The sequence below is a fragment of the Ictidomys tridecemlineatus genome, chromosome 3 (genome assembly GCF_052094955.1).
Source record: "Ictidomys tridecemlineatus isolate mIctTri1 chromosome 3, mIctTri1.hap1, whole genome shotgun sequence".
Lineage (NCBI taxonomy): Eukaryota > Metazoa > Chordata > Mammalia > Rodentia > Sciuridae > Ictidomys > Ictidomys tridecemlineatus.
In genome coordinates, this window is record NC_135479.1 from 13319567 (window position 1) to 13338364 (window position 18798).

General features: G+C 35.6%; 1 protein-coding gene across 5 annotated transcripts in view; it reads right to left on the reverse strand.

Annotated features, from left to right (window-relative positions):
- Helz (helicase with zinc finger) overlaps positions 1-18798 on the reverse strand; it is a 172277-nt gene that overhangs the window by 47723 nt on the left and 105756 nt on the right. For all 5 annotated transcript variants that reach the window (XM_078041842.1, XM_078041844.1, XM_078041843.1 and 2 more), the window contains 5 exons: positions 17910-18093; positions 17238-17466; positions 8962-9166; positions 2592-2643; positions 1389-1579 (listed from right to left, as the gene is read on the reverse strand). In XM_078041842.1, coding sequence (XP_077897968.1) covers positions 1389-1579; positions 2592-2643; positions 8962-9166; positions 17238-17466; positions 17910-18093 — 861 coding nt within the window. The remainder of the gene's footprint in view (positions 1-1388; positions 1580-2591; positions 2644-8961; positions 9167-17237; positions 17467-17909; positions 18094-18798) is intronic.

The following is an 18798-nucleotide window of genomic DNA, read 5'->3' on the forward strand; positions in this document are numbered from 1 at the left end:
TTAGGGTATAACTATTACATGCAGATTCTTAGGAATCTTACATAATAAAAGCCTCTCTGACCTGGTAAAGTGAATTTTAAAACCTAAGAGACTTTCTATTTATAGCTGATGATGTATAATGTTGCCAGGCTGGGAAGAAATAACTCCACTAAACTCTGAAGTTCACAGGGAGTGGGCATAAATTACCTATTTCTTACTCACAGTCACTCTCCATGGCTGCCATGGCTATGAACTACCATAGCCAACAAGGCTACAGCACATTCACATTTTAGCACTTTCCCCTTTCTGGGGTGTGGGTGGGGGTGCAAAAGATCTTTTGTAATAATCACCACTGCCTGAAATTACAGTACTTCACTTACATGAAAGAAATTACTTCCTAGGCCAAAACTGCTGAATTTGGAAATATTCTCTCTCTCTCTCTCTCTCTCTCTCTCTCTCTCTCTCTCTCTCTCTCTCTCTCACACACACACACACAAATAAAACTGACAAAAGTATTTTAAAACCCTAAAGAAACTTAAAAAATGGGTTTATGATACAATATGAAAGTATCTGAAAGCCCATACCCTTAGAAAGGATTCAGAAACATTTCTAAATGGCAGAAAGGTTTCATAAGACAAATTCAGATCTAAAAGGACTACACTAACCCAACCCCCTCTGCCTCCTCCAGTGAATTCTATGTATCAAGAAGATTTCGAGAATTATGTAGGAATAAAAAACAAAAGATAAAATAAAAGCATTGTTTTTTAAAACAAGAGACCAAGTTACTAGTTCTGTTAACTTTCAGTCCAATTTCTTCAGAAAAAAAATATTTTAAAAGAACATAAAACCTCTCAGTAGCTCTGGAGGCTGAAGACAGGAGGATCAGAAGTTCAAAGCCAGCAACAGCAAAATCAAGGCGCTAAGCAACTCAGTGAAAAACCCTGTATCTAAAGAAAATACAAAATAGGACTGAGGATGTGGCTCAGTAGTTGAGTGCCCCTGAGTTTAACCCCCAGTATCCCCACCACCAAAAAAAAGAACATAAAACCTTCTAAATCAAAACATTCAATTTACAGATCTCTTTATAAAGAATGAATATCTCTGGTAATAGAGTAACAAATTATGAGCCACAATACACATTTCTTTGGTCATTTCAAAATTCAACAGTTAAAGATAACTTACTTTAAAAGAAGCTTACAGACATTAAAAAGTTAAAACATAATAAAGAGGTTAGAGCTGGAGACATAGCTCAATGGTAGAGCACCTGCCTAGAATGTTTTGAGGACCTGGTTTCCATCCCTAGAACCACCAAAAAAAATAAGGTTGGGACGGTTTGGGACTGTCACTAAATTTACTGAAACCTATTTACTTTATTCAATCATAAATATTTCACATAAGTATTTACTTACAGGCAAAGGCACCGACATAACTACGTTCCCTCCATAGACAGCAGGTACATAAAGAATACTTGTCCCAGTGTGAGGATCTATTCTTTGAACAGGGCTTGGAGATTTCCCCAAATTTGGGTGAGGTCCAAGAGGAGGTGGAGGAGTATATGCTCTAATAGGATTGCCAATCAGTACAGAAGGATTGGGAGGAACTGAAAAATAAACAGAAAAAGAATGCACTCAATAGCTATACATATTTACCTAGACAAAAATAGTTTAAGTCACCCAACAGCAAAATGTATTTCCCAGATGTGGCATAAAATAGATTATAATCAAAGAATTATTAGTGTGAAAGAGTAAAGCATGTTAAAAAAAACAACCATTTTACAATGTTCTCTAAAATCAGCATGAGCTGTTCAAATTAGCTTGTAGGAACCAGACAGGTATTCTTCAAGAAAGACACCCACATGTGCACATACTCCTAGTAAATAGTCCTCTGGGACCAGGAAAGTATACGATTCTTCAGAATAAAATTTTGACTTGCAATATAATATAGCTACATACAAAATGAAGATTAAGTAATCATTACTTTAAAAGCATAATTCTACAACTTTTAAAATCATTTAAATAAACTTTATCTTCAAATCTATATGATCTCACATTTGTTGGAGAGAAATAAGTTCTGAAAATTTATGACGTTGCAGCCAGGCACAGTGGTGCATGCCTGTAATCCCAGCAGCTCAGGAGGCTGAGACAGGAGGACTGAGAGTTCAAAGCCAGCCTCAGCAACTTAGTGAGGTCCTAAGCAACTCAGTGAAACCCTGTCTCTAAGTAAAACACAAAAAAAGGGTTGAGGATGTGGCTCAGTGGTTTGAGTGCCCAAGGGTTCCATCCCTGGTACTAAGGGGGGGGAGGGGGGGGACAAAAAAATTATAAGCATAAAAGGCTTAAACGGTTTTTCTCAAAACTCCTGGATACATATGCTGGTGCCTACAAAATGACCTCTTTTTAAAAAATGACACATCAACCCACTGACATAAAAAAAATAAAATAAAAGAATTAACTGATAAAATAAAATAAAAGAATTAAGTGATTGTCTGTGTCGTGAATTCCCGAGAAAGAAAAAGAGCGAGAGATGGTAAGGGGATTCACTTTCATTCACAGTGAAATCTGGACTGAATTTCATATCATAAAAGGATAGGATAGGATAATTTTTCTACTTACCAATTCCATCATTTTGGAAATGATCATTCTGAGTATGATGGAGGCTTTTTCCCTTTAAAGAAAAAAAAACAATATATTATAATTTGAACATGTTTAATATTAGAGAACAAGAACCCTTTTCCTAATCATATACAAATTAAATGTAAATGGCAACAATTAAAATTTAAAAACTGTGAGTCTATAATTAGTAGCTATTAGACTGCTTTGAGCCAACTTTCTTTTTATAAATAATAGGTCATCTGCCACTTATTCATTCAAATATTTCTTTTTATAAATAATAGGACTATTTCTGGTCCCCCAGTTTTTTCTTTTCCAAATTAAGGCTATCTAAACTTCTTTTCTCAATGAATTTTCTTAATTAAAAAAAATATGCAACCTACATGTCTGAAACATAAACTTTATTCCTTTGTAGCTTCTTCTAAATTTTCTAATTAAATGACAAAACATAAAAACTGCTTTTTCAGGGAAAAATTTCAGTCTTCTATTTTTGAGGATGAAATCTTTAGAATAGTAACAGAATATAAACATGACTTGGGATTTATGGCATTTTGAATATGATTCATAGTATCTGAAAGTACAAAATTTTCTAAAGGAACAGGAAAAAAGACTATCATAATTTGCTTGAGAGAATCTAGCTAATTGCTAGACAGTAATTTGGCAATATATATTAGAAGCATCAAAAATGCACATACAGGGTTGGGGTTATAGCTCAGTGGCAGAGCGCTTGCCTTGCATTTGTGAGACACAAGTTTGATCCTCAGCACCACAAAAAATAAATAAATAAACAAAGTAAAGGTATTTGTCAATCTACAACTAAAAAATGAATATTTTTAAAAATGCACATATACTTTAATCCTGTAATTGCTCTTTCAGGAATTTATCCAAATGAAATAATCATGGATTAGAGCACAGATGTTCATTGTGGCACAGTTTATATGTGTGCTAAATGTTTATCTGAATGTCCATCAATGAAGGATTTTTTTTTCCCAAAAAAAAAGCAATGGCAGATTTACATACTGATATCTTTTTCTACCGTTAAAAATGAAAACATTTGGGCAGAAACAATATTTGAGACACAATGCTCTCAAGTTCTGAACTTTTTAAGTCTTTCTCTTCTTAATAAAAAAATGTAACTAACACATTCTAAGTAAGCTGAGGAAAAAGTGGCACTCTATGCAACTTACCTCTAGATATATACAAAATTGATTTGTACATAACAGAAAACTAAAGGGGATAATGTTTACAAGAGGAAGAAAAATTCATTCTTGACCAAAGCAAAAAATACAATGACACTTAATTTATCTACACATGCAACTGTCAAAGATATTAGATACTTAGAACATCAGTAAACACTGAAGGTTTAAAGTGTGTTGATTATGAGTGGATGAAGGTATCTAAGTCTTAAAAAGTCATTTAAAAAAAAGCCAAAAAGAATGATAGTTGGCTAATGGTAGCCAGAAGAGAAAAATATTCATAGTGACTGGCAGCAGCTATAAAAAACAAACTTCTGAGAAACAGTGAATTGATAAGAAAGGAGAAAAAGGGAAAAGAAAATGGCAAACACTGAGATGTCAGGAGTAGGGGGTAAGATCAGAAGCAGAGCAATTAGAAGTGACAAGAGCAGCCAAAGGCACATACACTGACAGAAGAAAGAAAAGCCAGTGACACAGAGAGATAAGATAGTTCCAAGAGGGTAACAAACCATTTAGATTTTAAAGCCTCCAAACCTATCACTATGGCTTGCTAATGACCCATGAACAAGGGACAACTATGTAGAGCAAACCACAGAGAGAAAGCACAGCAGTTGGTCAGAATGTGGGAGGCTGCAGCACCTGAATGATGTGCACACTCTAAGCATGCATGACGTGATGTGTTATGTGGCAAAAAGGACTCTGCAAATAGAGTTAAAGTTGTGGCTTAAAATAGGGAGAGTAGCCTGGATTATCTGGTTGGACCCTAGTAGTAATATGAGCCCTAAAAGCAAAGAAATCTCTCTAGCTCAGAAAGGTGCAGTGGAAGAAGAAATAAGAGATGTGGTAGAAGAAATTCTGTGGGACAGAAGGAAACAATGCACCATTGCTGGCTCCAAGCTGCAGGGGTACCTCTGAGAAACAGCAAGAGGCTTCTACAAGATAGGAATGCTACTAACTGATAGCCAGCAAAGAAATAAGGACATCAGTCCTACAATTGCAGAAACTAGATTCTGCCAACAACCTGCATCAACTTGAAACCAGATTCTTTCCCAAGGCTCCAGGTAAGAATCCAGTCAGCCAACACCTCAATCCCCACCTTGTAAAACCCAGAGCAGAGAAAGCAAGTAAGCCAGTCCCAGTATCTGACCCAGAGAACTATGAGATGATAAACTGGTACTGTTTGAGTCCCTATGTTTGTGGTAACTTGTTACAGCAGCAATGGGAAGCTAATACAAAGAGTAACCACAGTCCAGGGCAGTCCTACCCTACACAACTGGAAGCTGCTGGACAAAAACATCAGCACTCCGGGTTGTCTAGCATCTTTTAACTTAGAGCAGGAGATTTACTTAGTTTACTCAAAATAAACTGTTTGATAGCTTATAAATAATAATGTAGCACTAAGCTAGAGCTAACTACGTGTAAAAGTCATTCCAAAACTAACTCCTTTCTAATAATAAATCTTAGAAAGCATCCTTATCTTAGGCAGAACACTAATTAACATCAGGATTTTTTAAGCAAAAGTTGCTCATATCATCCATTGCTTATATTCAAATGTAGTTTATATCACCTGCCACTTATTCATTCAAATATTTATTTTTTCATTTACTCACTTTTGCCCATTTATTCTTTCAACAAATGTTTACTGAGGGGCCCACCATATGTCCATCCTGACTACCAAAGTAAATAAGCCTGACACATTTTCTTATCACTAGACACTGAGACATAATATCAGCAGCTGGGTACCAATGGTAAAAAAAAAAAAAAAACTAACAAACTAAAATATGTTAAACAATGGGATGGTCTTTAGAGGATCCATTTTTAAACATGATCTGTCTTCTGGGTCATGTTCAAATGAAACTGGCCATATCTGCAAAGCTTCCAAACACTGCTCCCACCAAGTGCCCTAGAGAGTGCAGTAATGGAAGGCCACACAGGATCACCTCCTCCCAGGTCTCCTGACATTTTGCATCTTGACTAAATCTTACCACAGAAGTATTAGGACAATAAAGCTCCTTGATTTTTGCACAGCTATCAATATGTTTTGTTGCCAAATTAGTCCTGAGGAGGCATGCCCAGGAGCACTTTTAGCCATCTTGCAACCTTGTGATGATTTTTTTTACATGAACCTTACTGGGATTTTAAATTCTATTCTAACATTAGAGATACTGATTTAAAATATTTCTTACATACAGAATTGTGTTAAATTAAGGAAACTTGAAAAAATAGAATGGCTCAGCATCCCATTTAAGAAATACCATCCTTTTCTATAATGAATTAAATTCCCCTTCATTAAGATTCTTGCACATGAAATAAAATAACTGGGATTTGTTTCAAAATTCTCCAGCACATACATGTGGAAGTGGTAGGATGGGAAAGCAGGACAGAGATGAAATAAGAATAAGCTGATAAATGATTTGGTTAGCCACTGACAAAGATGAACATCTATAGAATCAGTGAAAAAGATTTTCTAGGGCTGGGGATGTGGCTCAAGCGGTAGGGCGCTTGCCTGGCATGCTTGTGGCCCAGGTTCGATCCTCAGCACCACATACAAACAAAAATGTTGTGTCCGCCGAGAACTAAATAAAAATAAATATTAAAAAATTCTTTTTCTCTCTCTCTCTCACACACTCTCTCTTTAAAAAAAAAAAAGCCTCTGATTTCTTGTCTATGTCTCTTTAAAAAAAAGATTTTCTAAAAAGTTTAGGATATATTATTTTTTAAATTTTTGTGCTCTTACTTTTTTTTAGTTGTAGTCAGACATACTACTTTTATTTTATTTATTTATTTTTATGTGGTGCTGAGGATCTAACCTAGAGCCTCATACGTGCTATGTGAGCGCTCCACCGCTGAGCCACAACCCCAGCCCCAGAATAAATTTTACAAGACAGTTTATTGAAAGCAAAACGCCACATTACAGGCCATAACCATTATTCATTTATCAGATACTTTCTTAGCACCTACTATGTGCAATGAATGGGGCTAAGCACTAGGGGTCATAAAACATACAGAATAGGATTTTTGCCTTCAGGGACTTTTTGATTTTGGAAAAACAAATGAACTAAATATATATATTCTCCACCTTTAAAAAATAACAACAACAACAAAAGGCAAACTGCAGGGTCTTGCTTAAGGACTGTATATGTATGGCATCATGGCTTAAATCTAGTGTCAGCTACAGTAATTACTTGATGCTTACACAGCTCAAGTAAAAGTACTGAAGAATGTGCAAAGGGCTACAATGGTTTTTTGACATTTTAAATAAAAATCAATAAAATTAGGAAGTTTCTACGTAGGTACCCTACTCTTACATACCCTAAGCTACTTGCTGTCCCCTGTAGACATGTCACCTGCTCTCCCATATCACTCATCTTTTGTAAGTACTTGCTATAGTTTGGGTTTGGAGTATCCCCCAAATGGCTGTGTATACAAGGGTTGGTCCCTAGCTTGACACTATTGGAAAGCGGTAGACCCTTTAAGAGGTGGGGCCTAGTAGAGGTCTTCAAGGCCATGCCCTTGGAGGAGACCATAGGACTTGGCCCCTTCCTGGTTTTCCTCTTTCACTCCCCAGACATAAAATAAATGGTTTTGCTCTTTCACATACTAGTGACAAGAAAAGCAACCATAGGCCCAAAGCAATGGGGCCAACTGATCGTGGACTATATATAACCTCTAAAACTGTGAACCAAAACAAAACTTTTCTCTTCATAAATTGATTATTTTAGGCATTTATTACAGTAATGGAAAGCTTACTAACATAAAACTCTTATGCTAAGCTTACTCATTTGTTTAAAAAATATGTCAAAACACCTATTATGTGCAAGATATTGCTCTAGGCACAGACAGTAAGGCAGCAAACAATAGAAATAAAAATTTCTGTTCTAAGTTAATTTTTTACATTTTCCCTACTTTCCAACTCTCTCTATCCACTCACAAACTTCCTGAAGAAGAGCTCCATGGTAGAACTTGCCTTGAATCTACTTACTTCCTCTGATCATCATTCTTTTACCTCTTCCAACACCTGCCACAAGAGAATTGAGGGGCTAAAATTTGCTGATGTATGCCTCTTTAGCACCTGGCATATAAGATAAACTCATTTATGCAGAATGCTTAATCCTCTGATAATGCCAAATCATTAAAGCATTACTACACATTATGTACATTTTTATTTACCAATAATATACAGCAGCAGTATGTTAACATAGAAATACCTATTTAGCCTAAAGACTTTCAAAACAAGCCATTCACTATTGCTGGCACATGAGGTGTAATAAAGTTCAACACGAACAAACTCTTTTAATCCATGTTAATAAGTTTCATACCACACTGAGGACTATAAATTTATAAAAATACTAGAGTAAATACTATATGTGCCATTATCAGAAGCTGCCTTTTAGGATGTTTTTTTAGATATTTTAGAATATTTTTTAGACACTCTAGAAAATAAGCCAACTGTCTCTGCCCAAAATAACTGCCGTTCAAAAGCGGAAAGAGCCTCAACTCTCCCAACCCCACTCCCTCTGACTGGATTCTTCCTAAAGAACAAAAATGAGTCAAAAAAAATCAATCTTTAAGAAGCTGGCTAAATTTCCTCAATGTCAAATACCTTTTGAAATGAGTCAGTCATCAATGAAAGATTAGACTTATCTTCTTTATACAAATATTATTATTATAACATAATCCTTATAAATAATATGCTGTTATAAGATGCAGGATGTTTTAAACTGTGTTGTTTTATTCACATCTTAGCTGACAGATAAAACCAAGTCTATCAGCAGTGAGGACTGAAAAGGTATAGTACACAAAGGATACCACACATTTTCAGATACTTTTTTTAATGTATTTTTTTTAGTTGAGGATGGACACAATACATTTATTTTTATGTGGTGCTGATTGAATCCAGTGCCACACACGTGCTAGGCTAGGGCTCTACCACTGAGCCACAACCCCAACCCCAACTTAAAAACTTTTGGAGGATGATTACGACCTTAAGTAGGTGGTAAAAATGCACTGTATTTTTATTACATGCCAAATCTAGACAAATTATTTGCAGAAACTGCTGGTCACCAAATGCAGTCTTCAATTCTGAAGCTTAAAGTAACTTGCAACCCAATAAACTTTCATGTTGTAGCACTGTTCTTACCCTTTCAACTCTACAGCTTCATTAAGGGAGGCTTTACCTTGGGTGGTGATTGCTGCTGCTTGTTGCTATTTCCTGAATTCTGCAGTCTTAGTGCCCGGGGAATAAATTCAGGAGCCAACGGATTCAACACATATGTCTTCTTTAGTTCTAAAGCTTCTAACTGAGCCTTGATCTGTTCAAATGTGATCCCATGTAGACTGTTATTTTCATGACACAGGGCAATAAACCGCTCCCAAAACTTCCTACAGAAAAGATTTACAAGATCAGGATGAGACCACAGAAATGAATATAAAAGTGACTAAGGATAATTTCAAATTCTGTCTCCCCCCAGTCCCAAACTCTTAAATCCAGTAGTCATCTCATTATGATTTAGGTGCAATCTTCCTACGACAATCACAAGATTTCAGAAGTTTGGTGCTTAAACTAGAGCCATGCCTCATAAATAGTATGATACACAGAAATAGGCTTGCACAAAATTTTGGCTCATCAATGCAAGTAACATAATCAATGCTCAATTATCAGTGCTGATACAGAATGATGTTTTTGTTATCCACATAACAACCAAGGATTTCAAAGCTGATAGTAATTCAATGTATAGAAAGTTAAGTACTTCAGGGCACACTCATAAATACATATGTTTTTCTTCACACACCATCAACCATGCTTTGGACAACAGACTACATATATAACAGTGGTTCCCTAAGATGTTATCACCTAGAAATGGGACAGCTATCTTAGCTTGTGTAAATATACTCTAGGATGTTATCACCTAGAAATGGGACAGCTATTTTAGTTTGGGTAAATATACTCTAGAATGTTCCCATAATGGTAAAATCACCTAACAATGCATTTGTCAGAACATATCATCAAGCAATGCATGACTGTAAGTACATATTACATATACATATATATAATGTAATACAATTTATATGATTCAAGTTAATATGTATATATTTTATGACTTATAATTTCAAAGCAGCTTGGTGCTAAATGACCAAGAAAAGCAATTCAGAAAATAAATTTGCGCCACAAAGTACATAATTCTCATGAGGATTCTATAAAAATAACAAACAACCGTCTGCAGCCGGGTGTGGTGGCTCATGCCTGTAATGCCAGTGGCTCAGGGGGATTGTGAGTTCAAAGCCAGCTTCAGCAAAAGCAAGGCACTAAGCAACTCAGTGAGATCCTGTCTCTAAATCAAATACAAATTAGGGCTGGAGATGTGGCTCAGTGGTCAAGTGCCCCTGAGTTCAATTCCTAGTATCAAAAATAAATAAATAAAACAGCCATCTGCTCCTATGTTTTTCTCTTACTTAGCTGATGCTTGTCACAAGCACATCTTATAACATTGACTAAGTTATGAGTGTTTAAAAATTATGTAAAACACAGGGAGTTGGAATATTAATTTTAATATTGATTATCTCCTAATCAATATGTACTAAAGAAAAATGCATTCAAAACTTATTGCAGTTGCATATTGTTATTTCTTTAAAAAAATTTTTTTAGTTGTCGATGGGACCTTTATTTTGTTTATTTATATATGGTGCTGAGAATTGAACAGAGGGCCTCACACATGCTAGTCAAGCACTCTACCACTGAGCCACAATCCCAGCCTTTCATATTGTTATTCTTAAAGTTTTGAAAACAGATCTCTAAATACTAAAAATATTAAATACTTACTATAAGAAACATATAAAAAGGTTTTAAATTTTAAATGACTATATGCATACCTATGTTTAATATGAGGTTCAAATAACATTTTATTATGATATAAAAGATAAGGCATGGCTTCTTCCCAAGCTGATATCCTGGTGTCCAGGTGGACAGCAAGTAACCAAGATGGCTTCAAGAAGCATAAATGGAAAGGTTTATAAGAGTTAGTTCAGGAATTGGGTTATTAATATATTCACAAAACTTTGCTGAGTTAAATGCTGAACCAACCATGTTTTCCTTGCAGATGTGTCTACAATCTTTTCAAACTTTTCTTTTGCTTTGTTTTTAACAGTGCTGGAGACCAAACTCAGTACCTACTACATATTATGCAAGCACTTCACTACTGAGCTACATATCAGCCCTCTTTTCTAATTTTTTAAATATGGGTTTAAGCATAGTACCAGCCACTGGGATTACAGGTAGCTCAGTGGAAGAGCACTTGCCTAGCATGCCTCAGATCCTGAGTTTGATGTCCAGTACCACAGAAAAGAAAGAAAGAAAGATTGTCCAAAATAAATTTTAGGCATATATGTAACAACAGAAAAGTAAAACATACCACAAAATATTAACAAAATATTAAATATTTTGTGCTGACTATAAGACAAAAAAGCTAACAAGAATTACTCAAGCTACTGTAAATGTGTGTTGCAAAGAAATGTACACTGAAAAGTTGTATTTTTATTCTGAAGAACCCTTCTGAAGAAATCAAGTTTCTTTCTCATTATAACATGAGAAAACCTGAGGAAGGGTTATCTCTAAGACAGCATTCAGAATCAAAAGTCCTTAACCTTCCACTCTCTTTGATTGGAATAGCCACAATATTCAACTGTATGAATATTTATTAACATAATGCTACTTCATACTGTACTCATAAGGAAGAGTTTAGGGTTTATTTTTTCAGTCTAACTGGTAAAAATATTAGTTCCATAGAGTGGCATTTCACTTTTGTGTTGGGACTTCCAAAACAAATAGGACAAAGAAAAAAACTAGATTGGCTCTTCCTCTCTAGCTCAGTTTGTAATATCAATTCAATATTTTCATTTCCAGTTTAGGCAGTCCAAATGCCAGATCTTGGGTTTTTTGTTTTTTGTTTTATACTGAGGATTGAAATCAGGGATACTCAACCACTGAGCCACACCCCCAGCCCTATTTTGTATTTTATTTAGAGAGAGGGTCTCACTGAGTTGCTTAGTGCCTTGCTTTTGCTGAGGCGGGCTTTAAACTCACGATTCTCCTATCTCTGTCTCCAGAGCCATTGGGATTACAGGTGTGCACCACCATGCCTGGCTGGTCTACGTTTGAACTACCTTCTTACAATCTAAACCCTCCTTCTATTGCCTTCAATGACCTTAGCTGCATCAAACAAGATCTGAAGCAACACTGAATCAAGCAGAGCCATCAAAGAACTTCACACTTTATAAGAGAAGCCAGTGGCTCAGTGACAGAGTCTTTGTCTAAAAGATCCTATGGAATAAAAAAAATTTAATTACCTTTGAGCTAAAGAACCTCATTTTAGAAAAAACGCTAAATACTTACTATGAATTAATCAAGTTAGCCGAGTTCCAAAAGTAATCTGAAATTTATATTTCAAATCTGGCTTGTCTTCTTATTCTGCCACTGATAGAGCAAATAGATGCCTGGTTCTAACACCCAGTAACTGAGGTGACTCCAGCAAATTACTTATCCTATCTTTATACCTCAATTTCCACATGTGTAAAAGAGGGCATCAGCAATATTACTATTATCATTCCTTATTATTGAAAAGACTATTTCTCACTTCTAAACTTTCAGAGAAATATATTTTTCCTTCAAAACTTCTATTTAAAGCTAGAAAGAATTTTGTTTTTTCTCTTAGTGAAGGCTCTTTCCAAGACTATTCACATTGCTTATGAATTCCCAAAACTTTACTGAAGTGCTATGCATGGCATGATGAGGCATTCTGAACACTCATCACTGGAAGACCATTTGAGAACCTACTATATTCATAATGAGGCTAAGAATTCACTAAGGTTATGTAAAGCCTTCCCAATTCTCAACACCTTCCCTATATTGTTTATGCTTACCATTTCTTTCTTCTAGTTATATTGGTTTGGGAACCCAAATATGTCTTCATTGTAATATAATTTCAGGTATTTCAAAGGACATGTCCTTCCTTTTAATCACTGAACAAAAACATGACTATAAAGTTTGGTTTGGTTTTTATGTTAACCTTTTTCTAGGATCACTAACAGAATACTGAAGAATTACTTGAGTAAAAACTGATTTAAAAAAAAAAAAAATCTAGCTGGGAGGCTGGGATTGTGGCTCAGCAGCAGAGTGCTTGCCTAGCACGTGCGAGGCCCTGGGTTCAATCCTCAGCACCACATAAAAGTAAAATAAAGATATTGTGTCCAACTACAAAAAAAAAAAAAAAAAAAAAAAAATCAGGCTGGGCCGCGGCTGTGACTCAGTGGTAGTGCGCTTGCCTAGCATGCGTGAGCCAGGGTTCGATTCTCAGCACCATATACAAATAAATAAAATAAAGAAGGTCTATCAACAACTAAAAAATATTTTTAAAAAAATCAGGCTGGGGTTACAGCTCAGTGGTAGAGTACACAAGAGGTGCTGGGTTGGATCTTCAGCACCACATAAAAATAAATAAATAAAATAAAGGCATGTGTCCATCTAAAACTAAAAACAATATTTAAAAATAAAATAATTACTTGATGTTCTGAGATCACTACAAGATCCCTCTACATGTTTACATTTCCCCCCAAGTTAATGAAATGTGCTAATGAAGAAAAGGAAAGAAATTTTCCCCTTATACACAGCAGAGTAGGGAAATGTTATCACCATGTTACCACCCTCCCCTGTCTCCACAACTCAGTGCAAAGTGTAGATCTGTTGTGTATTCATCACTTCCTGGGAAAGAGCCTGAACCCTGATGTCAGTCTGACATCTGTCTGAGTGAACCACATAATAGCACTTATTTAAACTCTCTGGATTGGGCTGCTATTTCAAATGCAAATAAAATAGCCACATTGCAGAATTGTTGGGATGACTGAATCAGGCAATGTGTGCAAGGCACATAATCTAGCACGTGGCAGAAGGAGAGCTGTCAATAATCGGTTGCCACAGCGTTAGCATCTGCTAGCATGGAGAACAGGGTGGGGAGAAGTTTACTACATTTATTTCAGGCTAATAGAAAAAAATCCCATTTAAAAATAAAACAATATATATATATATATATAACTGACTGATATATAACTGACTTTATACAAAAATCATTCCTTGGGGCTGGGGATGTGGCTCAAGCGGTAGCGCGCTCGCCTGGCATGCGTGCGGCCCGGGTTCGATCCTCAGCACCACATACCAACAAAGATGTTGTGTCCGCCGAGAACTAAAAAATAAATGTTAAAAATTCTCTCTCTCTCTCCTCTCTCACTAAAAAAAAAAAAAAAAAAAAAAAAAAAAAAAAAAAAAAAAAAAAAAATCATTCCTTGAACTTTTGATTATAATCTAGGAATATTATGCTAATATTTTTATAAATATCAAATGAAAAGTGAGGGAGGGTGTTCTCCATTTTTATAGGACCTGAAAATCACATTATATTATCCAGCTTTACTTGCATTGTGAGAGTAAGTTAATTTCTAATGAAATTAACAAGATTAAAGTTTAAATATCTGTGTCAACCATCAACTCAGACTACAGTCACAATTACACTGTTCAAATAAAACAGATAATCATTATTCCCATTTAGTTATGGAATGTATGATCCCTACCCACCCACCCACACACACACACACACACAATTTATTATTTCCCTGAAAATATTCTGCTTAGCAAATAAATTAATTCGAGGTTCTTGGCATATTCCAGCTAAGAAGATAAAAATAAGCAACCAGAAGACCTAGTTTCAAGTTAAAAATTAGCCCTGGACAATTTGACAGAGTGACTTCAGGAAGAATTCTTCATTTATTTGCTCTGAGAAAATAAGAATTCATGTCAGAGAAGGGATAAGAAGTGCTGACCTCATGCAACTGACAGCATGATGTGGCTCAATGAAAGGTTTCTTTAAAAATATTCAGGTTTGTAAATATTTGCAGTTACTTATACAGCCCAACAGTGATGTGGCTTCACACTATACTCATGACTCTTCTTTCCCCAAAAGTGTCTAGTTGTTCTGTCATCCTGTTCTATATATGTTTTAATATAATAAATTTTAATCAAATTATATACGTTCTCACCAAATGATAACTAAAACAACAATGGAAAAATACCACAGCAACATCCTAACCAAATACATTTTCAATGGACATAAAGTAATAAAAAGTAAAATTCTCATGATGAGAGTAAACTTATTAATACATGTAGTTCTACTCATTTGTAACCTGGAAAGTAATATATTCCTTTCCCTACAGCTTGTCATTAGTGACTCCAAATGAATGGCAATCTATTTTTTAAATGAGAAATTAAGGACATGTTACAACAAAACTGCAGATAACATCATGATTCCTCCAAGCTTTGTTATTTTTAAAAGAAAGTTATTTTTCCTAATGTAGCCATACATTATAATCATTTACTTGATTCCTTTGTGAATAGCTTTCCCCTTTAAAGAAAATTAACTTCTTTTGGAGTCTTAAACTAATATATGAACCTTATTCTTAAAGGTCCCAAATTGACCCTTTCTCTTAGAAATTTTTTTCCTGCTAAATATGAAAACAGGCAATTAATTCTGCCACACCTACAACAGAACAGAAAACATGATTTCTAAAGAGTCATGTCCTAACAGTTTTTTCTACTTTGATTCTCACATGTTAAAAAGAGGCAATTAGGGGCTGGAGTTGTGGCTCTGTGGTAAAGTGCTCGCCTAGCATGCATGAGGCACTGTGTTAGATCCTCAGCACCTCATAAAAATAAAATATTGTGTCCACCTAAAACTAAAAAATAAATTAAAAAAAAAAAAGAAACAGTTAGCCAAGGCAGATTTGGAAATGTCTAAATTTCTTTCTATATTTTGAACTTACTGTGAAAGATATTACCGCACATATAAAATTTTAAGTAATCTCTGATGAATGTCTTTCTTTCTTTCTCATAAGGAATATTATAAATTTCTGTTCAAATGCCTTTAAAAAAAATGTTAACACAGATTTTCAATACTCCAAAGGACAAATAGGACTTGCTTCATACAGTTTAAATTCCTATTAACTAGTAAAAAATCACAAGAATATAGAGAAAACTTTTTGTTTTGGTTGATATTTAAACCACATTTTAGTAGGATTGTTCCTTATAACTACAGCCTAATGAATATGAACAATCCTATCTAGAGACAAGTAATGGCCACTTCTAACTCCCTTTAATTTTAAGATTCCTCTGAATTTATCAGATGCAAAGAATTACTTACATTGAAGTATTGAGAGAAATCACTACAAAGGGAATTCATAAAAAATTGAAACTAAAGTAACAATAAAAGAGGGGGAGGAGCAGGCAATACAAAATTCAGCCTCCCTGCCACAGTCTGGCTGGGCATAAAATAACCAAGCTGCCTCCAGGCACTTTTAGGTTCAAATAGGAACTCCTTTATTGACTGAACTTCCCCAGCCACCCACTCCGCCCTTCCAGGAACACCACACACCAACTGGAATTCCCTCCCCAGGGCCTCTGTAGGAATTCTCTAGGAATCCCCCTCTAGGAATCCCTGCAAGAACTCAACAGGAACTCAAAAGTAGCCAGGGCCCTATTGCCGGACAGCAGGGGTCTATTTACAACTGAATACACAGCCTGTTTCAATCCAGCATCATCCAGTCACAGCAATTATACACAGCTTAACTTAATTATCATCATTTTAATGGCTTGCTGGCATCACCTCTCAACCATTCCTTCTGGCAAAATGCCAGGGGCCCTTCTACTGTGGCTCCGAACACCTCCCTCAAAGATACACCAATGCACAACCACCCAAAACCACCCAGGCTCCTACTACTAGCTGCTCCTCTTCCTGGACACTTCATAGCTCTTGTTGCCAAAGCTGGCTTCTCACAAGGCCAGCTCTGACTGTATCAAAAACCAGTCTGCCTCACACATTCATGTCTAATTCCTCTTAATGTCCTTTTCTTTTACATTATACTTACTAAGTAAAATACTATACAAGGACTGGGGTTGTAGCTCAGTGGCAGAGCACTCGTCTAGCATGTGTGGGGCCCTGGGTTTGATCCTCAGCACCATATAAAAATAAATTAATAAAATAAAGATATTGTGTCCTACTACACCTAAAAAACAAATATTTTTTTAAAATACTATACAATATTCTTATTTAGTTCACTGTCAGTCTTTCTTTACTCCCCAATAAAACATAAGCCCACAAGGGCAGAGATTTTTGTCTGCTTCGTTCACTGATGTATCTCCAGTGGATAAAAGAATGCTTAAAAGAGAGAAGGCACTAAGAAAGTATCTGCTAAATAATGATTAGATTAATGATTACACAATTATGCATACAATGAATAGACCCATTTCCACTGAAGCCTAATTTTAATTAGTCAAAAGGTCATAAATATACATGTATACACAGACATACAAATTACTTCACATTTCCCCCTTTAATATGTCAATCAGTAACATGATTACCTGCATCTTCCAATAGAACACAGAGCAATGGGATCACCCACCACAGCAACCAGGGACTGTGCTCTTGTGATGGCAGTGTTGAGAAGCTTGTAGTTGGATAAAAAACCATAATCTAAGTCCTCTGTGGAATCTTCCAGAAGTTGCTCTTTCTTTTTAATTGGTGTCTGTTTATGCTTACAAGTATGTCTTGTCCGTACTGTGCTAAGAAACAAAACTCTGAATTGCTTTCCTACAAGACAAAAATTTTTTTAAATGCTTGAGACTGTCATTCTGAATCACTGATATAATAAAGCATTGCATTTTTAAAAATATAAGTGCTAGATAACAAATGGTGAGGATGCTAGTGGCAATGTAAAATGGTGAAGCCATTCTGGAAAACAGTGGGGCAATTCTTCATTGCTGGTCCAGAAGTGATCTAGGATCTCTTAAAGATCTAACATCTTTTATAAGAATTAAAAATCAAATGTGAGGGGCTCAGGTTGGTAGCACTTGCCTAGGACAACTTGCCTAGGACACTTGCCTAGGACAACTGAGACACTAGGTTGGATCCTCAGCACCACATAAAAATAAATAAATAAAGTAAAGGTACTATGTCTATCTACAAAAATCAAATGTGAACACACTTTAGGCCTTAAGCATTTAATAACTTACTTTATTCCAATTAGTGCTTACCTTGAACATTTAGCACCCTTTCCACATTAACATCAGACAATCTCTTTTTTCGAAGTTCAGCACGTATCCTGAACACTTGATCAGCATATGGAGTCACCACACCAATACTGCCATCATCCAACTTTCCCCACGCTACTGGCCACTTCCTTCTTAACTCTTCTACACGTTCCACCACTTCAAATACCTTTAAACAGGCACATACACACATATTAAAGTTATCACCAGTGTTTGGAGAAAGAATACAGTAAGTGAAATAGATTTATAAAGGATTCTATTTTAGCAAAAGCCATTTAAAAAAATACCTCTAAATAGGAATTATGTTTTGCTGGTGTGAACAAAGTGATAAAAATAAATTTACATTCACATTTTAAACAGTAAAATTCTATAATAATGTAACCAGTGAAAATATGAAAATAAGAGACAATGTAATTGGCCCACATCCTTCACCTAGCTCCATGCTTAACTGGGAATAGGCTCAAGCTTCTATACAGAAAGAAGAACAGGAAAAGGATATGAAATTAGAAAAACAAGTCCTCACATAACCAGTGCTTCTCAGGCTGCTCCCACCAGATTAGGCTAATGAAACTAGCCAACTAGAAGATTCCTATAATCAGTGTACCATTAAGTCCCAACAATGCAAGCAGGGTACAGCATTGCCTTCTCCACCACTAAGTATGTGGACCAGCCAATAACCATCAGCTGACACCAAATACAAATTTATATCAGAGAGAGAGACTTTCAGAATGCATAGCCTTCTTGTGGCACAAGTTCAGCTAGGCCATTTCATTATCTTTGCAATAAAATAACAATATATTTTATGCAACTGAATATTTTGGACCCTACTTACTAGATTAAGATAGGGTTTTTAGTATAATTTGACCTATGTTAA